We start from the raw sequence: 27,540 nt of genomic DNA, 5'->3' as shown, positions 1-27,540 counted from the left end.
GATATAGAAGAAATAGAGATCACAAAGAAGGTGAACTGACTGATCAAGACTTGATTTTCCAAAACAAAAGAGTTGTAGAAGAAGAAAGGAATAATGAGGAAGATGAAGAAGAGAAATCATTAAAAAAATTTACTGTGAAAGGATTAGCTGAATTATTTTCTAACTAAATGAAGGACTTCAGCTACTCAAAAATATAGATCAAGACACTGATCGCGTCGCCAAAGCCAAAAAGCAAATTCATGAAGCAGTCAGATGTTATCATGAAATATATGAAGAAAAAAAAGAAAAAAACTCCACAGACAACATTAACCAATTTTCTGATTAAAAAAGAGCTACTCCCAATCGCAAGAAATAACCATATCATCCAAACCTGATATGATTATTATATGGTTATTCTCACCTGTTTAATTAAAGACACCATTATTATTATTATTGTTATTCATGACACCTCCAAGGAGTCTGAAGACTCATCTTGGGAGGACACCTACTGTACAACTCTCTGTCTCCACTACTACACAGAACCTCTACTACCAATCACCTACATCAATGCCATCTACTGCCCACCACCACCACAGCTAGTAATTTTTGTCTATTTAATAAATTTTATTTAATAAGTTTTTTGTTTATGTTTATGTTAAATATTCGTTGTTCTTCCAATTGTGCTATGGAGTGCCTCCGTAGTGCAATTGGAAGAACGACGGTACATTGCACCCTTCAATTGGAATAGGCTGAAGTTCGATTCTCGTCGCGACGGGAGGAATCTTTATCTGGACGATTTCAATCAAAGATGAGTTAGCCGATCTCATACGGAGGTAGCAGGGTTTTTTCTCGCGGAAACTCAGGTTTTTCATTCCGCATACAGACAAATCGGCCCTTCAGAACACACGCAATTTACAGACAAAAAATACTAGTTGTAGTGGTGATGGAGGTGGGCGGTATGATAGAGATGGCATTGATGGAGATGATTTGTAGTAGAGGTTCGGTGTAGTGGTTGAGACAGTTGTCGGTGTCCTCCCGCGATGAGTCTTCGGACTCCTTGGAGGTATCAGGAATAATAATAATAATAATAATAATAATAATAATAATAATAATTAACTAATATTTAAAGGAATTTCAAATTAAAGTAAGTGCACCATTTTTGATATGTGTTTATGTACTTTTCTTAAATTTTTCTTTCTTAATTTTGTATATATTATATGTGCTAATAAATAATTTATAAATGTTTCTGTAAGTTTATACATTTTTAACCATTTTAAGTTAAATAGAAACCTAATTTATTAAAATATTATAACAGAAATCAAACAAATCAAGAATTAAAAACGTCCTCGACTTACGACGGAGACATTGTAACAGAATCCCCATTGTAAGTCGAGGACTACCATGTGTGTATGTATGTATGTATGTGCATATATATATGTGTGTGTGTGTGAAAGCATGTTTCTATTTATATAATAATCTTATTAAGGAACAAATATTTACCTCCTGTTTTTCTCTATGTTTCCACTGGGTTATTCCTTTTGCAACATTAATAATAATTTCTGCAGATTTACTAATTGCTGACTGCACATCATCAAGATTTGGTTCCACAACATAACTTGGAATACAAAGACGTACATGTACTTTAAAACATGAGCGGCACAAATTTGGAGCTGATGATCCCTCTAATATAAAGATGATAGACATTTTTTAAATGATACTCTATAACAACTTATATTTAATATAAGATCAAATCAAAACAAAATAATATGAAGAAACACAATGATTAATTATTCTTAACTGTATAATTTAAATATATGATATGTATTTATAAACCAAGATCGCTTTACTATTTGACATGTAGTCTCATAATGTCCTACAATATATATACATTTATATATATATATATATATATATATATATATATATATATATGATCAAAAGTATCCAGAAACCTACTCAAAACTGTAATAGACTTTCCCTGCGACCAGTAGTGGATATCAATACGGGGTGAGTCCACCCTTTGCTTCTATGACAGCTCTAACTCTGCTAGGGAGACTTGTTACTAGGCATCAGAATGTCTCTGAAGGAATGGCAGCCCATTCTTCCTGAAGAGCTATAGCCAGAGCAGTTTGTGATGTGGGTCGTTGAGGTCTGGAGAGAAGTCAGCATTCTAATTCATCACAAAGGTGTTCTATGGGATTCAGATCAGAGCATTGGGTGGCCAGTCCATTTCTGGAACATTATTGTCCACAAACCATTCCCTCACAGACCTTGCTTTATAGTAGGTAGCATTCTCATGCTGATACAGACAATAGTCATTATTGAATTGATCTTCTACTGTAAACAGTACGAAACAGGTCAAAATGTCCTTGTACCCTTCTGCATTTAGATTTCTGTGTAGTGTTACGAGAGGGCCAAATGCATTCCATGAAAAATACCTCCACACTGTAACGCTACCTTCTCCAAATTTCACTGTTGGCACTACACACACTTGCAGGAATCATTCTCCAGCCATTCGTCACACCCAGACCCTCCCATCGGACTGCCACATGAAAAAGCGTGAATCATCACCCAAATTACAAGTTTCCAGTTGTCAAATGTCCAGTGGCATCGCTCTTTACACCACTGTACTGACCGTTCACAGGTGAAATGTTTGGTTTATGGGCAGTTGCTCAACCATGCAACCCCATTCCTCTTAACTCTTGACGCACAGTCATGGATGGTGCCAGCTGGACAGTTAGTAGCATTGTGTAACTCCTGAGTGAATTGTTTCACACGATGTCTGGCGATTTCCATGAACCACCTTCTTCTATGCTCAATGCCTGTCTGTCATTAAACGTGACCTATCCAACCGTGGTTTTGTTGTGGTTGTGCCTTCACTTTTCCACTTCACAATCACATCACCAACTGCTGACTTGGGCAACTTGAGGAGGGTTGAAATGTCTCTGACAGATTTCTTACTGATATGGCAACCAATAGCTAGTCCATGTTTGAGGTCACTGAGCCCTCCTGACCTACCCATTCTACTCGTACTTCTTATCGCTGAACAACACACAGCTCCGTGCCTCCTTTTATACTGATAAGTGAGGTCGTAGTGACATCCAGATGTCAGTTTACGAATTAGAAAGGAGGGGGAAGTTGGATACTTCTGATCAGATAGTGTATATGTATGTATTTTTTTTATGTTGCTCTCACCTATGAAAGGTTATTTGTAAACCTATAGTACATTTGGTACTGCAGGTGAGGTAAGGATTTTTTATGGAGCCTTTTTTTCAAGTCACTTCAAGGCCTCCAATAAACAGGCTAGCAGTCTCTACCAGGGCGATGAAATTTATCTCCCATCTAAAGACAATCAGAAATATCCATAACCACAATGGGATTTGAACCCGCAGCCTACTGGTTGGAGAGAAGGTACACTAACCACTCTACCAACTAGACTGTCTGGTCCACTATATATTTATATTCTGTACCTTGCATTAAACAGCATTTAGTGTTAATGCACCCATCATTTATTTTGGCAATGCATTCCACTCACTCATCAAGCACTCTTCATGCAAAAAGTCAGCACCCTTCCATACTAACAAGAGAAACAGACAGTTTCTAGTGATGTTATTTATTTTCATGGTATTGATGACAGCACAGAATGATAAGAAAATAATATTTATTATCTTATTTGCTGATATTTTGCTGGTATTATATCCAGCATCTTCAGAGCACAAAAACAGTTTGTTAGAGTATGCAAAACAACAACAGTTTGGTATAACAGTGGGATTAGTTAAAAAAAAAAAAAAAATTGCAACGGACAGCACAAGGAACTAAAGCATAATTGGGTGCCATCTATGTAGAAAAAAGAGAGAAAATAAATATTAATTAGATCTTAAAATGACTGTCTCCCAGAATTTTAGCAAATTTATACAGCAATACTTGTTGAGGTTTGGAATATGTTTTAAAGCTTCTGTTGATTCTTTTGTGTAGCACTTATGTTTTTTCCCATTTAATCCTGTATGAAGGGATATCCAAGGCATGGTCTGTTAGGCCCAACTTGCTATAACAATAGTGTCTGATGTATTCCTTAGTTCACCAAGGTGGATGTCAACAGTTCTTCCCAGTCACAAGAACAGCAAAATATCAACAAATAAGTTGATAAATAATATTTTATTACCATTTTGTGTTGTCATCAATACCATGAAAATAAATAACATGTACTGTGAGGTTCTAGTGATGACCTATTGTTCTCCTAGCACTGCCACAACCAGTTCTGTACAACATATCTCTTATCATCATTTCTCTGCATCCTATCTGCCAAGCTTTACAAATCATGTTATATCAGTTGACCTTGACAACCATCATTCAACAATCAGAAGATACTGTTGGTTACTCAATTTCAGATGACCTTCCTACGATTTCCTTATCCCTCATATATCTAGATCAGTGCAAAATAATCCAGTTGTGACATGAATGAAATAATGCAACATCATCTCATCCATTCTTGTCAATGATGTCCTTCTTATTATAGCAGCAGGCCTCTAAGTGACTTTCACAAATTATTCAATATGTCCCCCTGAACATCAACTCCTTATTCACAATCAACCCAAAGTCCTTTGACACCTCCACCCTAGAGTACAGTTCCACCAGTGATATAATACATCTCACTACATATCCTAGGAAAATCCATTTTCAGAGGATATGCAGTGATCATATATCTCTGATCACGGCATAATGATCAGATCTTAAACTGATCATTATGCAGATGATCAGTTCAAGATCAAAGTTCATGATATTGCACTTAGCAAACACTGAACTGAATTGTTGGAAGTTTTTCAACTTGGTTATACTATAAATTAAAGATGCCAAGAAATTCTTCTTCTTCTTATTATTATTACCCAAGATCTGATGGAGTCAAAGCCTCATCTAGGAGGTCCATTTATCATACACAGCTCATCAAGCTGCACCTTAAACACACAAATTCTCTGCAGACACCACTCTCAGGCAAGGCATTTCAATCATTCAAAACTCTGCATACAAAAAACCCACTTCTCACTCCCCTGCTTACACCCTCTTTATACAATTTCTAGGGATGACCTCTGGTTCTTCCCTGATCTCCAACTGTTTTCTGTAGAACCTCTCCAACACTGATCCTATAACAACCCCTTTTCTCTATCATATCTCCCCTCTTCCTCCTATCCACTACATTCTGTAAATTGCATCTTCTCAAGCTTTCCTCATATTCGACATTCCAGAGGTTAGAAACTACCTTAGTCAGTTGCCTCTAGACCTCTTTCTAGACCCTATCCTTTTGAAAACCAGGTGACCAAATTTGGGCACATTCAAAGCCTTATACAATGGAACAAGAATCTCCCTACTTCTACTGTAAAATCTCTTGCATGATTAAAATTTGTAAATTTTTTTTTTGCATTCAATTTGACAGGATTTTCTGAATATTTTGAATTTAGAAGTTATATTGTACTAAAACGAGTGAATAATTCTGTTATAAAACTGCATAAATATCAATTATATTGAGCTATATGTAAAACAATAAGTAAGGGATTAACCCAGATTATTGCAATGATGAAGCAACATCAAGAGGTTGCAAGGTCATGTGATGTTAGAAAAAGGTACCAAAAACAGACATGAATGATGTCATCGTGCTGGTGGCTAATCCCGAAAACTACTTTGTAAAGAACAAAGGACTGTTCCACTCATTCACCAATCTCCACACAAAAAATCTAAACTGCACACCCTTACTAACCACACTCTTACACAACTTCCACAGATAATCCCCTTATTCTCTCTATATTTATCATGTATTGAAAATTTTCCTCTGTCGATTTTATAAAATCCCTGTAATCTTTTATAAGTTTATATCATGTCCTCTATTTTCTACCTATTAAATAAAATTTGCAACCCATACATCCTCAATCTATTCTCATAGGGAGCATTCCACAGACCAATGACCAGCTTGGTCACTTGTCTCTGAATCCTCTCTACCACCTCCTGATCTTCCAAGAAACCCGGGTGACCAAATCTGTGCACAACAGTAAAGATGGAGCTGAATCATCCTTATAAAGAGGGATAATAACCTCCCAATCTTTATTTGTCAGCATGTTTTGTCTGCATCCAATTCTTTGAGCTATTTTACCAAATTTTGCATGCTCTCTCAACTTCACTCTGTCCATCATCTCTAGGACTCTAGCCTCATCACTTCCCACAATCCAGTGCATCAATGTCATACTCAATATGTGACTTTTTTAAACCAATGGTCGTGCAATTAGCCTAGTTCAAAAATACAATAACGGAATAACTGACGTATATTATTATTTAATAGTATAATTTTCACCTGTGTATCTCAGGCATCTTCAGTACATTTCTAAAGCTAACTGAACAATAACCGACAATTCCAGAGGGCGCCACCTAAGTAGCTAATGTAAGATAACTAAAGAAATCAATAAATTTCCTAACTAAAAAAAAATATATTTTATATATATATATATATATATATATATATATATATATATATAAAGTATTTTACCTTAAGTTACCATAAGGTGTTTTAACCTTATTAAATAAAAATCTCTGGATGAGATATAAATGTAAAAAGTATTTTACCTTGGGTATAATAAATGTGAAAGATACCAAGCTATTTTAAACCTGGTTTCACTCCATTTCCCAAGTAAGCAAACAGACAAACAATTTTTAGACAAATATTTTTTACATTTATATCTCATCCAGAGATTTTTATTTAATAAGGTTAAAACACCTTATGATAACTTGTTCTGGTAAAATACTTATAAGCTCTGTATTTCTAAAATCTTGGTGTTTCTAGCCTGGCTCCCACTGATGAGACCTCAATAAAGGTCGAAACCGGTCTGGGTAGTGGCCCCTTGCCTTTAATACATAGCATCATACATCTCCTCAAGGAGATGGGCTGTGCATTAAGGGTAAATATTAAGAATAGTGATCAGAGCTTATTCTACTTTTACCATGAGTTGCCTTGACTTGCACTACTTTGAGGGTCAGCTAGACTTCCAATATGTGCAGCCGCAAACTTGACTTGCCTACTTGTTTGCTTACTTAGGAAATGGAGTAAAACCAGGTTTAAAATAGCTTGGTATCTTTAACATATATATATATATATATATATATATATATATGTGATGATCAGCTTTTACACGGTTGTTATACATTTGAAAAAAAAATTATACATTAAAAAGTTAGGAAAGATTTGCTGATCTTATCTATATATATATATATATATATATATATATATAGATAAGATCAGCTAATAAAAATATATAATATATACAGTGTTTTTTTTCTGGCGGTGCGCAACAGTATGCAGTACCGGCACCTTTTTTTTCTTAAAATTTGTAAAAATTTGCAATTTATTGATAGCAAAATGTATTACAAATATTTCTGTAGATGATATTGTGTTCATGAATTGAATTTTCAGTTTTGGTTACTCATAAGTTGGTACCTTGCTTTCCTGTTTCATAGGTTGGTACGCTACTGGAAACAGAAAGTTGTGTTCACTTCCGATTGTTTCCAATATCAGTTTATCTGTTCTATATTCACTCTGCAACAGGCAAGTGTTCACATAAGTTTTGAATTAATCTAATTTAAATCAGTACAATCATTGTTCAAAATGAGTAAAATAAGTAGTAACTTTATGCCAATGAGTAAAAAGAGGTTGAAGAAGCAGAAATTGTTGAATCTACTTGTGATCCTGTAAAACAGAAAATTAGCACTGGAAATACACTTAGTGATGAGGATCACGAAACCAAGACCAAAGATCCACATGGTCAAAAGGAAGCAGATTCTGATAATGATTGGACCGAATGTTGGACACTTTTGCAGAAAAATGACTTCTGCGAGAGAAACGAGTGGCTGTATGTCAAGAATAAAATGTTGGGCTGTGAAGTGTGTCGTGATATCGGAAGTCTTGTCATCAATAAACACATGGGAACAAAAATTTCAGTGAAGTGGGCAAATGGCAAAATCAGTCATTTTTGAGAATCTCGCAAACAACAGTTAATGCGGTAATGGTAAATTAAGAAAAAGATTTACGATTATAAGGAGCGTGCAGCGCACAAAGCATGCCAAAAAATAAAATCTGAAGCAAAAAACTAAACATTAGATAAAGTTTTCCTAAATACTTTGTCTCATAATAAAGACGTAACAGGAAAAGTGTTTCGAACAGCTTACAAAGTTACGAGGAGAAATCAATCATTTAACAACTTTGAAGATGAAATAAATTTACAGGAAAATGGCCTAGACATGGGATATATTCTTCATTCCACAAATGCTTGCATTAACATTGTGAGCCATATCGCAAATGAAATGAGAAAAACATTAATATAGTGAACTCCAAGAACAAAATATCGTTACTTAACATATTAACACAACAACATTGATTGTTATTGTTTGTGTAGTTCTTCCTGAAGTTTAGGCTCCTGTGAGTTTTTTCCTAGACTTGATCGAATTATCAGATGTAATTGCTAAAGGAATTCTAAACTCTTTAATTAGTCATCTTGAGTGTTTAGGATTATCTGAAGATTACTTAAAGGAGTATTTATTGTCTGTAATTTGTGATGGTGCTGTCATGTTGTTTGTTGTGCAGAATTGTCTGTTAGTGACAGAGGGAACAATGTGACAGGAGTGAATCGATTTAAGAGTTTCATGGACAAACTTTATGTGACTTATCATGCTTCACCTAAGAATGCTAGAGAACTACAGGAATGTGCAGCGACTCTAGAACTTCAACTTCTTAAAACTGGCAGAATTTTAAGTACTCGCTGGGTTGCATCTAGCTTTCACACTGTTTCTGCAGTGTGGCAAGACTTTGAAGCCCTCGTCCATCACTTTCTGAAGGTAAAAGAAGACAGCAAAAGAAGAAATAAAACAGGTCGCTTTCTTTATGAGGGCCTCTTAAGAAAAATAATGTCATGTGAGTTTGTTCTTGATTTGGGCCTTATGTGTGATGTTCTCCAAGAACTTAGTGAACTAAGTCTAGATTTACAAGAAAGAAATATTGACTTGTACAAAGTAGACAGGAAGATAAAGAATACAGTTTAACTTTTTGAAGAAAGAATTGAAAATCCTGGTCGGTACAATAGTATTTCTCTTCAAAGTCAGAAGAACATGAAGTTCAAAGGGATTGAGCTCCACAAAAATGAAAGACATAGTCCTGAAATAAGTTCATCTGCTTTCTATAAAAGTCTGAAAGAAGCTGTTGGAAAGCATCTACTTAGGAGATGATGCTGATTTGCCTAAATATGCTAAGATTTTAGATTCCAAGTATTGGCCAGAAAATCCTGGGAAGCATCTAACATTTGGTGAAGCTGAAATTAAAAAGTTAGCACACAAATTTCGCTTAAATGAAAGAGAAGCAGTTCGTGGTTTCCGTGAATATCTTCAAGAAAATAAAGTCCTGGATATACTACTTCCTCTAAAGCACACTTCAGGCACAATTGCAATATTTTCCAGTGAATGTGAAAGGGGTTTCTCTCAGATGAATCTTATAGTAAGTTCATCTAGGTCATCTACGCTTGTACAGACAACTTCTGCACTGATGTTCATCACAATAGTAGGACCTCCTCTGACCCAGTTCAACCCTAGCAAATATGTGGACTCATGGCTGCTCTGAGGTCATCATTCTGCAGTTGATACCAAAAGAAAGAAGCGATCTAGAGATGATGAAGGTATATCAGAGGATATGTTAAAAGTGTGGTAGTTGCTATAATAACAACTTCGTGATGAGTACCGGCACCTTTTTTTTCCAGAAAAAAAGCACTGAATACATATATATTTATATATATATTTTAGTTAGGAAATATATTGAACTATTTAGTTATCTTACATTAGTTACTTAGGTGGTGCCCTTTGGAATTGTCAGTTATTGTTCAATTAGCTTTATAAATGCACTAAAGATGCCTTCAATACACAGGCGAAAATTATACTATTAAATAATAATTTACGTGAGTTATTCCGTCATTATATTTTTGAATTCATATGTCTGCTCACAGTATTTCCTTATTAAAACAGTTAGTCTAGTGGCTTTGCACTTCACAACCATATGACTTTGCATATCACAACCATATCGAACCTAGGATACTAGGTTCGATTCCAATGGGAATCGAACCTAGTATCCTAGGCTCGATTCCCATTGACGATATGAGGAGCTTAAGGAGCTTCCTCAGCCATATCCAAGTTAGCCGGTCTTGGTCATGGATAGCAGGGTTTTTTCTGCCAGTTTATCTGGGATTTTTCATCTAGCAAGCAGGCAAACTGGCCCCGTAAACACACACATGGATTACAGTCATGAACACTACCTTTGGGGGATGCAGCAAGAAGTGATGAACTGGCCGCATTGATTTAGTCATGAACCCCTCATTAGGGAACTCTACCTGTCCTAAAGGGATGGATGAGATCAATCAATCACAATGTTTTGTCTGCATCCAATCCTCTGGGCTATTTTAACAAATTGTGTATGCTCGCTGAACTTCACTCTGTCCATCACCTCTAGGATCCTAGCCTCATCACTTCTCACAATCCAGTACATCAACGTGATACTCAATATGTGACCTTTTCACAATTTATTTAAATTATCCTGCAGGATATTTAGATCACCTTTATTATTATTATTTCCCCAAGACCTCATCGAGTCAAAGACTCATCTGGGAGATGCTTTTATCACACACACACACAGCTCATCATACCGTGTCTTAAACACACTCAAACTCCTCGAAGACACCACACTCTCAGGTAAGGCATTCCAATCATTTACAACTCTGCACGAACAAAACCTGTTTCTCACTCCTCTCACCCTCTTTATACAGTTTCCAGGGATGACCTCTAGTTCTCCCCGATCTCCCACTATTTTCTGTAGAACTTCTCCAGCATTGATCCTATAACAACCCCTTACCAACTTATAGGTCTCTATCATATCTCCCCCCTTTTCCTCCTCTCCACCAGACTCTGCAAATTACATCTTCTCAATCTTTCCTCACACTCGACATTCCTCTGGAATGTCGAGTGTGAGGAAATTACCTTAGTCAGTTGCCTTTGGACCCTTTCCAACATCTCTTTATCCTTCTGAAAACCAGGTGATGACCAAATCTGGGCACAATAGTCTATGTGTGGCCTAATCAAAGCCTTATACAATGGAACAAGAATCTCCCCAATTCTACAAGTCAGTGTCCTCGGCATCATTCCCAGAAGCCTTTGTGTTATCTTCACAATTTTGGCTATGTTTCCCCTAAATTTCAAATCCTTATCCACTATCACACCCAGATCTCTTATTTCCTACACCTACAACAATATATTCTTACCAAGCATAAATTCTGCATCCCATCTTTGTTTTCCAAATTTTAAAACCTTGCATTTTGCAACGTTGAACTCATATCCCCATTTCCGTGCCCAATCACTCAATTTATTCAAGTCCTCTTATAAGGCCACAACATCTTCTCTACTCTTCATGGTTCATCCCAACTTTGCATCATCTGCAAACAACTAAATATCTCCATTCAAATCTTCACCTATATCGTTAATATACAAATTAAACAGTAATGGCCCTAAAACAGATCCCCTGAGGCACTCTACTAGTGACTTTCCTGGATATCGCTCCCCCATACACAACTTTTTGATACATATCAGATAGCCAGTCTCCAATCCAATGCACTAATCTAATATCAACCTCATCTGCTCTAGTTTGACTGTCAACTTATCATGAGAATCTATCAAAGCCTCTGCGAAATCCAAGTATATTTCTGTGTATCCTTCTTCTCTGTCCAAGGAAGCAGTCACTTTATTGTAATAAGTAAGTAGATTACTAAAACGTGACCTCCCTTTAGCAAATCCATGCTATTCATCAAAGATAAAACCATTGTTGTCAACCCAATTCTGGATCCTAGTCCTCACAAGCTTCTCAAACAACTTAACCACAACACCTGATACACAGATAGGCCTATAGTTTGATGCTTGAGTTCGATCACCTCTTTATGAAGTGGCACAATCTTGCCCTCCTTCCATTCCCTAGGAACTTGACCGAGTGCAAGACTCACATTAAAAAAATATGTCAAAGCATTTGTCAACTCCCTGGCACATTCCTTCAGAATACATGGTGATATATTATCAAGTCAACTCCTATAGGTAAAGATGACCTGCCATTGCTTCTGCCTGGTATCTCCACCTCTGGGCCTGGCTCCCACTGAAGAGACCTCAATAAAGATCGAAACTAGTCTGGGTAGTGGCCCTTCCCTTAATGCATAACATTATACATATCTGCAAGGAGATGTGTTTTGCATTATGGGAGATACTGAGATAGGAGTGATGTTAGCTTGGTCCACCTTTGCTACGAGTTTCCCAGTGTTGTACTACCTTACCCCAGTCCTGAAGATATTTTCAGGTGCAAACTTTGTTTGGTCACATTTGGATAAAGGATTAAACTAAATTTATTATAGTCTAACCAAGTGAAAAAGAAACTTTCAACATATGTTACTCAATGGTGCCTATCTATTTGTCAGACCCCCTTCCCCACATCTACACTACCAGCTTCATATTCAAAGGCATTTGACAGAATACCACATGATAAAGTTGATGTGGTATTCTGTCAGAATCATAGTGTAACCATTTTCTTTATCCAGTTTCAATGTTACTTTAGGCTATAAAATGTGAGTAAATTAATAAGTCATGACAAACCTTCTGCAAAGCCATGCTGCACACTATAGAGTATCGTATTATTCCTATCCACCCACAGTTGGATTTTACCTTTATCCAGCTTTCCCAATATTTTAACACCATTCCTGAGATATTATCAGTCTGTAATTTGCTACTTCTGTCTTGTAGCCAATTTATGTAATGGAACTATCTTACTCTCTTTCTGCTCTCTTGGAATCTTGATGGAGCTGAGACTTAAGATTGAACAACATCAGAGACAATGCTAATTCTCTTGCACATTCACATAGAACATGCCATCCAGTCTCACTGCTGTATTTTTCAATATGCTGAGCACCCCTTGTTCATCTATCTCACTTTTGACATGAGTCTCTGTCACAATAGCAACTGCAAAATCTCCACCTGGATGATACACCTTTGTTAAATGATCACTGAGAAACTCAAGTATTTCTGTTGCCTCTGTCATCTCCCCTCATTAGCACTGATTCAAGTCATCCTTCCAAAGTCATTTTCCTCTTACTTGTCACATGATGCAAAAAATTATTTTCGATTTACTTTGGCCTCATTTTCTTTGGTAATCTGATTTGGCCTTTCCTACTATATTAGTCATCCTTCTTGCTTGCATTTTATACTGCTCATGAGCATGCTGATCACATTTTCTTTAAATTCTCTCCACAGTTTTTTTTCCCAGCTCTTGCTTCATATCCCTATTGAGCCACTTATTTTCAATTTGGTTTATCCTCCTGAACTAGGATACGCAGTCTGATGCTGTTTTTCTCAAACAATTCCTGACCTCTTCCGATTGGAGTACCGACATTCTTTCCTTGTAGCTTCTCAAGTCATGCCATTGCTTCAAGATGGCTTCTAAGTCTGTCATAATTATTATCTTTATAGTTGAGCATAAATCCCTGACTGGAGGCAGAGTGTTTACCTTGGTTATGTATATCTTCTGATGCAGTTACCAGCTCCAGGACTCTCAAACCCCTTGTTCCCTTTATAACATACTGTTTCAATTAATTATCTCTTAGAAACTGTATAAATTCCACTTCCATTTTTCTATTCCCCTTTTCCTCTTTACAATCATTCATAAATAACTGAATATGTTCCTTCAAACTCTGATTTATATTATCTACCAATAATTATCTAAACACATTAGCAATTTACAATTAATACTAGCAGGTGAACCCTAATATCGAATTTGATCACCTCCTGCATCCTTTGAGGGAGGCTTCCCACCAATATGCAGTAGACATCAGGTGGAATTTGTCTCCATTCCTCCATCAAAGAAGCACTGAGTTCAGTGACAATTGAGGGCATGCTGCTCTGGACCTCAATCGCTGCTCTAATTCGTCCCACAGGTATTCGATGGGGTTGGGGTCAAGTCTTTGCACAGGCAAGGACAGTCGTTTACCACCCATCTCTTCATATCATTCCATAACAGCTGCAGCTTTGTGCCATGGGCATTGTCATCTTGACAGTAAAATGGATCTGTTCCATAAACACTTCACAGTGTAGGCAGCACCTGATTATCCAGAATATCAAGGTACTGATCTGCCTTCATGGGACAACTGAATGCACCCCCACACCATTACTCCTCCATCACCAAACTTTACTGTGAGTACTACACGAGCTTTACTCTTATCTCTTAAAGATGGATTAAGAATTCTCCTATCCTGAAGTTCTAAAATATGTAGTGCTTGTATAAATTTGAATACTATATATCAAACTCATCAATGCAGAGATGCAAAACCTACATTATACCTATTGATAAATAAAATAAAAAGTAAATAAAAAACTAAATCACTGTAACTGGACATTTATGACCATAAAATGGGTTTGGTGTTGGGCATTTAGAAAGACTATTTTTTCTGAGAAGGCAAGTTAATGTAGTCAAGAAGTTAATGTAGCAAATGATCAGTCTACTTGTGAAACAGGATAACAAAAATTAAAAAAATGTACAGCAGGAGGAAGATGAATATGAGGTTGAAGATGTGGTTGCAGCAGCAGGTGATGGAATGCATGAAGGTGAGGATGAGACAGGTAGGAATGGAAATCACAGCCAGGATCAGGGAAACAGGAATTGTCAAACCAAAGAGAGCTAGAGGTGTAGTATAGCAGCTAGAATAGAGAATGATGGTGCTGGCAGAATGGCCTCAAATACACAGAAATTGTTATGTTTATACACAAATGTAAAGAGTATTCGAAACAAAACAGCTGAGTTTGTTGCAATGATTGAGATAGTATGCCCAAAAGTAATTGGAAAAAGTGAAATTTGGTTGTCTGAGGTGGATATGATCAGGAACAGAATTAGAAGGATATATAATTTTCCAGAAGGATAGAGATGTGAAAAGAGGAGGGGGGAAGCGCTGTTAATGACTGGAGGGGAATTATGTCCACAAAGTGTGAAAGTTGATGGTGCATGCACAGATTTTGAATCTGTGTGGTGCAAAGTTGAAAAATAAACAGGTTAGTATATCTGAGAGGATGCTGGTATAGGCCAGGGAATGCAAAGAATACTGATTGTGAAAGGTTTAGGCAAATTAGTTGGGCATGTAAAAAGAAGGTGATCCTGATAGAATCATCTTCTTTTTGCATGCCCAAATAATTTGCATATCTAGTCAATATTCCTTTACTACAGGTATATTGACTGGAAGAAGGAGATAGTGTATGACAGGCATTCCCAACCCTATGCCCACGGGTACCATGGGACCCATTGACCAATTTGTGTGTGCCTGCCACTGTTCAACCGTGTGCTGTATAGTTTGAAATAATCACGTGCACATCGTGCAACAATTCATGGCATGCTATATGACACATGACGAGTATTAAACACATACAATGTAAAGTAGATGCACATTTGAAGTTGTTCATTATCTGTTGCTAGTTATATGAGCATAATTTTAATGGTGTCTTGTACTTAAATTTTCGAAATATTTTGATTTTTTTTTATTTTTAATCCTAAAATGAGTGAATCAAGTAAAAGACAACGAACTTATAATTTTAACACTGACTGGGAGGAAACATGTTGTTTCATTAATTTTAAAGATAACTGTGTTTTTTGTTGTGCAACAGTAGTGTTGCAATTCCAAAAAAACATAATGTTGAACGTCACTTCCAGACAATATGCCACTTTTAATACGAATTATCCACTTAAATCTGAAATAGGAACGAAAAAAATAAATCAACTAAAATTGAACCTGTCTGCCCAACAGTCGGTTTTCACTAGACATGTGGTAGCATTCTAAAAATGCCACCATTGCTTCTTCAAAAATTTCTCACATGCTCGCAAAGAAGAAAAAAAACGTTCCAAGATGGCGAGTTGTTAAAACAAGCATTTTTGACTAGTGCCGATTGCTTATTTGAGGGATTTTCTAATAAACGTGAGATTATGTAGCAATACAAGAGTTACAATTGTCAAATAACACCGTCATAAGAAGAATACATGTAATTTCAATGGACATTCAAACTCAGTTAAAAAGTGACTTGGAAATATGTAACTGGTTCTCTTTACAATTTAATGAGTCAACAGATGTATCAGACACAGCACAGTTAGCAGTTATGGTGAGAATGGTATTTAGTAACTTCACTGTAAAAGAAGAACTACTGAAAATATTACCCATGAAAGGACGAACAACGGGTGCATATATTTATAATACATTCAGAATATACGCCAAGTCGATAGATTTGCCTTTGCACAAGCTGTCTGTGATTACTACTGATGGGGCACCAGCAATGGTTGGCAATATCATTGGATTTATTGCACTCTGCAAGAAAGATCATTCATTTCCAAACTTTATGTCCTACCACTGTATTATCCACCAGTAAGCTTTGTGCAGTAAAAGACTGCCCTTTGGACATGTTATGAAAGTTGTTACAAAAATAATTAACTCCATTCGAGCAGCCCCTTTGCAACACCGACTTTTCAAGGCTCTATTGCAAGACATTGAAGATAAAGAACCTGATCTCATCCTGCATACTGAAGTACAATGGCTCAGTAAAGGTAAAGTCCTTACAAGATTTTTAAGCTTAATTGAAGAAATAAAAAAATATCATCATGACAAAATGAAAATTTTGATGAACTAAATGACTTTTACTGGCTGTTGGATTTATGTTTTCTCACAGACATCATGGAAAAATCGAATTCTTTAAATTTGGAGTTGCAAGGAAAAGATAGACATGTCGCTAAACTGATAGGCTCTGTAAACTCATTTAAAGCAAAACTGGATTTGTGGATATCACATCTGCAGATGGGAACTCACATTCATTTCCCAAATATGAAAAAAATGGTAGGCGATAGTCAATTTAACTTGTCACCATTTGTTAACCTCCCAACCAGCTGGTGTGGATGAAATATTCAACACTCCCTAGCTTTTTTCATGGATCAAAACTTTGTCGGCATTCTACCTTTTATCATGCCATTACCTTCCTCCGCGGTTAATCTTGTTACGGCTATTCTATAGCCATTAGTGGATTAACTGTTGCTGAGTGACCTTTGTGTCCCCTCCCCCCCTACATCTATTGTGTTGCTTAGAGTTTCATTCACTGTCCTAAGTTATTTGCCTTTCTTGCCTCTAAAATGATTTATTGTGTCTCTTCCCAAAAATTGAAACGAATTTCACATATGCGAAAAAAATCAATCCTGAAATGACCACTGATCAGCCTTTGCAATGAATCTATTTAGTGATAGTAAATTTGGTGCATTTTATTCTACAAATGATTGCACCGGAAGATATGCACTGATTGTTCTTTCACTTTACGTATAATAATTGAATAATTTTTTTTCGAATTTTAGAATTTTCAAATGTTTCCTTTGAAAATATTATGTCAAATATTTATATTTTTAAATAATATTTATTGAAATAAATATGTCCTTTTTCTTTCGTTTCTAGCAAAATAGCATTATATGGATCATCACATTTCAGATTTAGAAACGATTTTTTGTTATTCATAAAGACAAAATAAAAAAAAAAATGTTAAAATGCTAAATTGCATTACTCGGTTTCCAATCGTGTCTTTTTTGGTATCAAAAATTTATATCCAATGATATTTTAGCAGTGCTTCTTCGCCTTCGTCATTTATTTATTTATTTGTATTATGCATATTACGAATAATATCTAGTGCATAACCTCGTAGATATGTTGAAAATATAATGTGAAAAATATCATATACGGAATGATTCAACATTTTTGCTCATTTTGAAGATTTTCTAATGCTCCCCCCTCCCCCCCACTCCTTATTCTCTCCTGGAACTGAATTGTATAACTACTCTAAATTTCTATACAGGTTTGAAAGTTTTTTTGACAGCATTCAAAATCAATTTCATTTTACCATTTTGACAAAAGATATACGGCAATCAGATTGTATCCTGAAGCTTCTAATTCTGTTCTATTCATTTGCAATCTAAAACCAGCTGTTCTACTGTCCATTGAAATTATGTGAAATTTTAGAAATAATATGCTATATTTTCACCATGCAAAATTGTTTATATGCATAACACACAAAAGAAAGTTCAGTAGTATTATTTGTGTTTGTTTTTCTTTAAAAAAATCTAAATATTACTTCTTCTGCTGCTGAAAGCTATTTCTGAAATAATCTACATCTTCTAAATACTTGGTAATATCTTCTTAGCTGGAGGAAAAGTTGAAGGCTTATTACTCTCAGTGCTATTGAGAAGAAAGGGGGAGAACACTAAAGTGCCTCAGGCTGTAGTGCAGAATATGTCAAGAATGTCTTGTTTCCTTTTCGATTGTTGATTACCTATATCCTAACAGAAATACTCATATTTCGTTTACATGCTTATACATTATTTATGCCAAAATAATTGCTTCATTTATAATGATCAGTTTCACTTTTATTATCAAAATTTAAAAATTAAATCATATAATCATCTTGAAAAAGAGGATTTGAATTATTTTCAAAGAAAAGGTGCATATGCGTTTCATAATCTTCTTTTTTTGTTGGGAGGGGGGGTATAGACCTAATCAATCTGCGGATATTTTAGATAATTTATTTCATAAATCGTTCGCAAGACAGCTGTTACAAACGTAAATCACTTGGGGAACATACCCATTCAATTTAGTGTAAAATAGTAGCAAAGGTTCAGTTACTTTAGATATCTAATCTAGAAAAAAATGTTATGTCTGCTGAAATTAGAATCTCACGTGAATAATTTTTCTGACATGATTTCTCTATTCGTTATAATGTAACCAATTTCCAGATTTTTTTCCCTCCTGCAGACTTCATGTTATATGCAGTGATTTCTTCTTTGTACTACAAGAAAAAAATCAGATAACAGGAGAAAAATATGTAGTATTTTCTTTTCCACTGGCTGAATTTACAATGTTCTTTCTTTGTGATTTGAAGAAAAAGTGCAAATGACTTTTTTCTTACTATTTTTGCCATTATAACATCTCATATAATTATAAGAGTGACATTTTACCGTTTTTCTCCTACACGAGAAACAGAAATAAGGTAGTAATAATATTGTTGATTCTGCCAAACTTCATTGTAGCAGAAATTTTTATTACAAAACTTTGTAATATATATTCTTTCTTTTAGGGTTACACGGTGATCAGCACTCATATTTGTAGATTTAGGGACTCAAAAACACACGTGTTGAACAGATTATTTTATTAATTACAAATAAAATAAAACTTGACCGATATCGAGGTCATCATCGGAAGAATACAGCTGTATACAGAACCAAGCTACATGCTCATGCTTTCTATATCAGTAAACTAAATCTACATAGTTAATAAATCTTTTTTCTAGCCTGACCTCTAGTGATAGAAAGGAAAAACAAAAATAAATAAAGAAAGAAAGAAAATTATAAAAAAAAAAATAAAAATAAAAATAAAAAAAAATATATATATATATATATATATATATAAAAAATAAAATAAATAATAAAATAATAAAAAAAAATTATATATATATTATAAATAGATAAATGCAACTACAATAAACTGTTAGAGTCCTCGTGTATTAATATTCTGGATAGTTACAAAATGATTTCTTTCAGTTGCTATTGAATGTTCTAAACACTTCACCAGGTCACCAGGTTGTCTTCTTGTACTGGGAATTTTTCTAATGCTAGTTTAGGATGTTATACAGGTTGTAGATGGGTCCTCCACATTCTTGAAATGGTGAGGCCATCATTTTTGTTGAGATTTGGGTTGTGTTTGAGCATTTCACAAGACTCTTTAAATTTTCTCTCAAACCAGGTTTTGGTGCGGTGCAGGGACTTGGTATTTTTCCAGTCAATTCTATGGTATGTTTGGAGTGCATGGTCAGAAAGGCTTGTTTTACCGAAGTGGAGGTATTTAATGTGTCATTTGTGTTCGTCTTGTCTGATTGGGATAGTTCGCCCTGTTTCCCCTATGTATGGTATGTTACATGTGCAGTGTATTTTGTATACCCCTGGGTGTGCTAGGTGTGGAAGAGGATCTTTAGAGGAACTGAGTAGGTGTCTTAGCTTATTTGGGGGTTTAAAGTTGGTTTTAATGTTGTATTTGCGAAGTGTTCTGTCTATTTTTTCAGAAATGCCTCTAACATAAGGAATGGCAATAGCATTCTTGAAATCTTTTTTGGTCTTACTGGTATCTTTATGGAGGATCTTGTGAATAGTTTTTTTATTGTATCCATTTTTGATAAATGTTTGGTTGATGATTTTGTATTCTTGGTTTAGAGCCTGTTCATTTGAACAAATAGTTAGCGCTCTGTGTGTAAGGGTGCTTATGACACCTAATTTTTGTGTTGTGTGGTGGTAAGAATTTTTGTGTATGTATTGGCCTGTGTGTGTAGGTTTGCGGTAAACTGAGAAGGAGAGACAGCCAGAGGGAAGACATGTGACAAGTGTGTGTCTAGGAAAGGAAGAGAGTCGTTTTTTTCCATTTCAATGGTGAATTGGATACATTTGTGTTGTTTGTTTAGGTGGCTAAGGAATGTATTTAGAGCTTCACGGCCGTGGGGCCAAATGGCAAAAATATCGTCGACGTATCTGAGCCAAATTTTGGGCTTTAGACATGCTGTCTCTAGAGCACGTTGCTCAAAGTCTTCCACATAAAACTTAGCTATTGGGGGAGAAAGTGGTGAGCCCATGGCTGTACCTTCTTTTTGAAGGTAAAAATTGTTTTGCCATACGAAATATCCGGAGCGGAGTACGTGGGCGAAAAGGGCCGTGATATCATGTGGAATTGGTAGGTCAGTCCCCTTCCTACATAAAAAATACACAACATTTCATCAGTAAAATCAAAAACATTACACTCACCGACCAAGATTTATTAGTCAGCTTTGACATAACTTCCCTTTTCACCAATATCCCAATCAATGTCACAATCTTGCTACTACAGAACATATTTCCACATGATATCACGGCCCTTTTTGCCCACATACTCCGCTCCGGATATTTCGTATGGCAAAACAATTTTTACCTTCAAAAAGAATGTATAGCCATGGGCTCACCACTTTCTCCCCCAATAGCTAACTTTTATATGGAAGACTTTGAGCAACGTGCTCTAGAGACAGCATGTCTAAAGCCCAAAATTTGTCTCAGATATGTCGACGATATTTTCGCCATTTGGCCCCACGGCCACGAAGCTCTAAATACATTCCTTAGCCACCTAAACAAACAACACAAACGTATCCAATTCACCATTGAAATGGAAAAAACGACTCTCTTCCTTTCCTAGACACACTTGTCACACGTCTTCCCTCTGGCTGTCTCTCCTTCTCAGTTTACTGCAAACCTACACACGCACAGGCCAATACATACACAAAAATTCTTACCACCACCCAACACAAAAATTAGGTGTCATAAGCACCCTTAAACACAGAGCCTTAACTATTTGTTCGAATGAACAGGCTCTAAACCAAGAATACAAAATCATCAACCAAACATTTATCAAAAATGGATACAATAAAAAAACTATTCACAAGATCCTCCATAAAGATACCAGTAAGAACAAAAAAGATTTCAAGAATGCCATTGCCATTCCTTATGTTAGAGGCATTTCTGAAAAAATAGACAGAACACTTTGCAAATACAACATTAAAACCACCTTTAAACCCCCAAATAAGCTAAGACACCTACTCAGTTCCTCTAAAGATCCTCTTCCATACCTAGCACACCCAGGGGTATACAAAATACACTGCACATGCAACATACCATACATAGGGGAAACAGGGCGAACTATCCCAATCAGACAAGACGAACACAAACGACACATTAAATACCTCCACTTCGGTAAAACAGGCCTTTCTGACCATGCACTTCAAACATACCATAGAATTGACTGGAAAAATACTAAGTCCCTACACCGCACCAAAACCTGGTTTGAGATAAAATTTAAAGAGTCTTGTGAAATGCTCAAACACAACCCAAATCTCAACAAAAATGATGGCCTCACCATTTCAAGAATGTGGAGGACCCATCTACAACCTGTATAACATCCTAAACTAGCATTAGAAAAATTCCCACTACAAGAAGACAACCTGGTGACCTGGTGAAGTGTTTAGAACATTCAATAGCTACTGAAAGAAATCATTTTGTAACTATTCAGAATATTAATACACGAGGACTCTAACAGTTTATTGTAGTTGCATTTATCTATTTATAATATATATATAATTATTTTTTATTATTTTATTATTTTTTTTATTTTTTATATATATATATATATATATATATATATATATATTTTTTATAATTTTCTTTATTTATTTATTTATTTTTGTTTTTCCTTTCTATCACTAGAGGTCAGGCTAGAAAAAAGATTTATTAACTATGTAGATTTAGTTTACTGATATAGAAAGCATGAGCACGTAGCTTGGTTCTGTATACAGTTGTATTCGTCTGATGATGACCTCGATATACAGGTCGAAACGTCAAGTTTTATTTTATTTGTAATTAATAAAATAATCTGTTCAACACGTATGTTTTTGAGTCCCTAAATCTACAAATATGAGATTTGTAATAAATATATATATATATATATATATATATATATATATCTCCGAAACAAGAAATTTGGAACCCATATCACATCAGTGCTGAGTGTTGGTAAGTGAAAATGTTCCCGTTATTATTTATATATTTCATTTATTAACTAGGGGGGGACTATGCCCAACCCCCCGTGTTCTGGTATGGTAGACCAGTTCGCCTTCAATTGTGATAACTCGGGGGTTCCGCCCCTGAATTCTGATGACTCGAATTTTGAAGACTCGACACTCAGGGTAGCTCCTGAGTATGAAAACGTTTCGATAAACATGACATAAAAAGGTTTATCATTTTATATATATATATATATATATATATATATATATATATATATATATATGGTAGATTTTATTTCATTATTTTTTATTGTTTTGATGAAATACTTTACCAGGAATATTCTTTCCAGTTTCTCTGTTTCATAAAAAGAACTTAAAAATTAGCCTTCAAGATGAAAAAGAAACAGTGCATTCGGGTATCCCTCTATCAATATTTGTAGTCCTGAAAAGGACTGTTTTGATGGCCTTGAAAACAAACATTTTTTTTATTTCATACTGTTCAGAATTTAAAATTCTTGAACAGCATGGAACACCTTGAAGCAAGGGTAAACACAAAGCAGTTTTACACTCAGGGCACCAGATTTTTGTTTCCTTTCTGATATTTTTTTTATTACATACATAATATTTGCGTGCAGGTTTTTTTTATTAGCCGTTGGTGGTAGATTTTCAGGATAATGGTTGGAGTTAGCAACGTTCAACCTCAGATGTCTGGCAGGATTTCCTGTTTTCTGCTTGCTGAAGAAGGTGCATGTGCATGCAGCAATGCTTTAGCAATTTATATTCTGTATTCTAGATATGTTATGGTAGACAAACATTTTTTCTTGTACAGGAGGAAACTGTTCCAAATAACAAAATCCAAACACTTCAAAATTCAAATAACATGTCCAAACACTTTTTTGTAATATTTTTTATGTTGTTTCCTCATTACAGAGTAGAATGATAGCTGCTGAACGCACCTGTCGACTCAACCCATAGTGTCGTTGTATGCACACACAGCAGTGGGTTTTTCTTTCTTCAAACCATGCTTCTCCACGGATTCCGTTGATGGATTGTGCAGGGAAGATAGCAGAAAAACATCTTTTTTGTCTTTCCAATATAGTGCAAAGACTTTCCCTCGCTGATAAGTTTGGATTTCCCCCTTCGATAGCTTTCCTGAAGCCAGATCTGGAGGCATATCTCGCCTTTTTGCATTTACAGTACCATAACTATCTGTAAGATGATGTAAAAGCAAATCAGCGAGTTCAGGACACATATATAGTAATTATCCATTATAATGCAGTAACCTTTCCCCAGTAAAGGGTCTAGTAACTGCATTACTGCACACATCGACAAGGGGAGATCTGAATATTTATCGTGCTCGATTACAGTTTGCTTTCCCGTATAAGGTTTGAAATCCCAAAGATATCCACTTTCCAATTCGCAAAGCATAAAAAATTTTACTCCATACTTCGCTTTCTTTTTGGGAATATACTGCTTACATTTCAGTCCACCTTTGAATGGCATAAGGCTTTCATTGATACTCAAGTCTCTCTCAGGAATGTAGAGTGATCTACATTTCTGACGGATTTTCATCAGAAAATCATAAATTTTGTTGAGGACTGGGCAAGGATGTGTTGCCTGATCGTATTCCTCATTATTCTGAAAATGCAAATACTTCATGATGAGACTGATTTGTTTTTCAGTCATAACATCATGAAACATTGGCGTGTTCAGAATCCAGTCTGTAGACCAATACATTTCGAGAGCAGCTTTCGAAATGCATTTCGAAACTTCAGGTTTTTCACTTTCTTTATTCTGATATTGCATTTGAAGGATGACAGTGATTTTAAATATTAATTTCACCTATATCCGAATATCACATAATTTCCTGATTTATAATAATCAGGAAATATGTATATTGTCTGATTTATAATTTGCTAATTTATAATAATCACCACATAGTTTCAGTATCGAAAAATTAAAGTTATGTGGAACAATTACTAGAGAAAAATAACGAATTAAATAAAAACTGTACCTATGTTTCATAACATTTTCGGGTGTGTGATAGTAATGCAACGGGGGTGGGGGGGTTAAACTATCAGAGGCGAAATAAAGTTCAATTCTATTGTAAAAATATGGAAACGAAATTTCACATTTGATATACATATTTTGAATGATAAAAATAAGCAAATGTATTGCTTACTTTAAAAATTGGAGAATAAAATATCTGAATTATGCAGAAAATATAAATTTAAATCATAACTGTTAATTTCATTTTGTAATGACTATACAAGGAAACCAAGAAAGTGAAAGTACAGATTACTATACAACATGAAGAAAAAATTTAGTAATATGATTAAAGAATTTCATGTTATTCTCTATAAAGCAAAGTTGCTCAAGCATGTCCTAAAGGAAATCTGTTAAGTATTATTCGATTTCGATGGTTTTGTACAAAAATAAAATTAATATAATCTGGAACGTCGGCAGCCGGTTTTCTTTTTTTTTTTAAAAGAATATTTCAAATAATTATCGTGAATTAATTTCTTTGAGAACAAAGAAAAATCTTTTGTCTAGCAAGCGATTAGAAAAAAATTAGCGCAAAAAATTAAAAAATTAAATTGGTTCTCCAAGGTAAGGCAATATTTAAGTGAAGAAATTATGCAAGACCTTTATTTTGTCCAGAAATTAAAATTGTATTGTACAATAAAAAGAGAAAACAAAAATATAAATAATTTCTCTATTTTCATATATAACTAAAATCCAGTTCACCAGCATGGAACAAGAAAGTCCGTTTCTTGTTATAGGCAATTGAGAGGCAGCTACGAACGGGAGATAATCCGATTAACCGTTCTCTTCAGCGTGAGGGTTTATCACACCTTCTAATGGACATGACAGTCAAATTGCACTTCTTATCCAGGTTCTTTAAATAAGTGGGCTGAATCTTATCCAGATTTAGTTGGACGTCTATAGACGTCCTAGCCGGTAGGGAGGTTAAACATTTTCAAGTGCTTAAAGAACAGTTTGAAAAGAGATTTCAGGAATTTACTATCATCGAGCCAATGATCTCCTTTTTTTATCAATCCTTTTACTTGCCAAGTAAACATAATGGAAATAGCTGCATGCATTGCAAAGCTTGTACAAGTAAATGCTGAAGAACTGGAGCTAGAAATTTTGGATCTTCAGAATGACATTATGCTAAAATCCCATATAACAGATGAAAACTTCTGGAATCTAGTGGATAGAAAAAAGTGTCCATTCTTAAAAAGAGCAGCATACAAGATAAAATCGTTTTTCGGTTCCACATACCTTTGCGAATCATTGTTTTCAACTATGAATATCATAAAATCAAAATATAGATCACGACTCATTGATGAGCATCTTGATGATTGTTTAAGAACTGGAATATCATCATATTCTCCTAATTATGAAGCACTGGCCAATGAAATGCAGTTTTTTAGCAATCCAGATTTTTTAACGTACCATTTACAATTTTACATTTAAAATTGTAAATTCTGTTCAAGGAAAAGCCCTGCAACGGCAGTTATTTAAATTACAGGCAAATGATGATAGGGAACTTCTGTTGTACAATAATGTTTGCTGGCTCAGCAGAAGTCAATTTTTAGAAAGATTTCTTGTATTAATTAACGATATAAAAAATGTTCTTGATGAAAAAGGAGATATTTATCCACAATTGAGTGATAAAAGATGGTTGTTACACTTATCATTTTTAGTAGATTTCTGTACAAAATTAAGCAATTTAAATTTAGAGTTACAAAGCAGAGATAAAAATTTAATTAACATGTTAAGTTCGATAAAAACTTTCCAACAATACTTACTTTTATTAAAGAAAAATATAAATGACTGTGAATTTAGACATCTCCCATATTTATTAAAATTTTTTGAACAAAATAAAGAAATGCTTCACTATGATTTAAAAGAATTTATTAGTGAAATAGAATTAGTCGTGGAAGAAATAAATTCAAGATTTAAAGATTTTAATAAAACTGAAATGACTGTATCTTTTATCAATAATCCATTTCAAGAAAACTTGAACATCACAGAAATTTCACAGAAATCAGTGGGCTGTTTGATATAAACCAAGCTGAAGTAGAACTTGAGATAATAAACATTCAGAATAGTTTACATTTAAAATCAATAAACAATGAAGTCATTTGGAAGTATGCACATGAAAAATTCCCAATATTAACTGATATTGCATGAAAAATTCTGTCGTGTTTCGGATCGACATACTTGTCAGAATCCGCTTTTCAAATATGACCATCATAAAAAATCAATTAAGAAACCAAATTACAAATGATCATTTGGATGATTGTCTGTGATTGGCCACTTCTTCATATCAACTTGACTATGAAAATATCACGAGGTCCAAACAATGCCAAATTTCACATTAACTTTTTTTTTTTTAATCAACCAGCATTTCCTGTAACTTGTGAGTTTGTAATCAATCTGTTGTTTTTTCTAACTTTGGTTTTCCAAAATAGAGAAATAAATATTTTATTCCAATATCTTTTTTTTTTTTTTGGTTGTATTAAAATATTTGTTGTATTTAAATAATTAAAAGTGATAAATACATTTTTAAATACACAAATAAAGTTTTTAGTTATTTATTTGTGCGTGATCAGATATCAGGTTGGGGGAACGTGATCTATATAAGAGAGTAGATCGTCGAATAACTTTATAGAAAAGTAGCTTGCGTAGTAGAAAAGGTTGAACACCACTGATATACTGGAATTATCCAGTTTAATATATAGAAGAGAGTATTAGGAGAATTGGAAGTGAAAGAAACAGAGGTGTATCAAATGTTGGTTGGGTTAGATGTCAATAAGGTTGTGGGAA

General features: G+C 34.8%; 1 protein-coding gene across 1 annotated transcript in view; it reads right to left on the bottom strand.

The window, feature by feature from the left end:
* The window catches only part of LOC150110257 (dynein axonemal heavy chain 5-like), a 972,373-nt gene that overhangs the window by 833,371 nt on the left and 111,462 nt on the right, over positions 1-27,540 (bottom strand). The window contains exon 19 of the mRNA XM_090394637.1: positions 1,480-1,661. Coding sequence (XP_090250763.1) covers positions 1,480-1,661 — 182 coding nt within the window. The remainder of the gene's footprint in view (positions 1-1,479; positions 1,662-27,540) is intronic.

The sequence above is a fragment of the Typopeltis vanoorti genome, chromosome 1 (genome assembly GCF_054136105.1).
Source record: "Typopeltis vanoorti isolate ZY-2024b chromosome 1, IOZ_Tvanoo_1.0, whole genome shotgun sequence".
Classification (NCBI taxonomy): Eukaryota; Metazoa; Arthropoda; class Arachnida; order Uropygi; family Thelyphonidae; genus Typopeltis; species Typopeltis vanoorti.
This window is presented reverse-complemented; position numbering and strand designations above follow the sequence as displayed.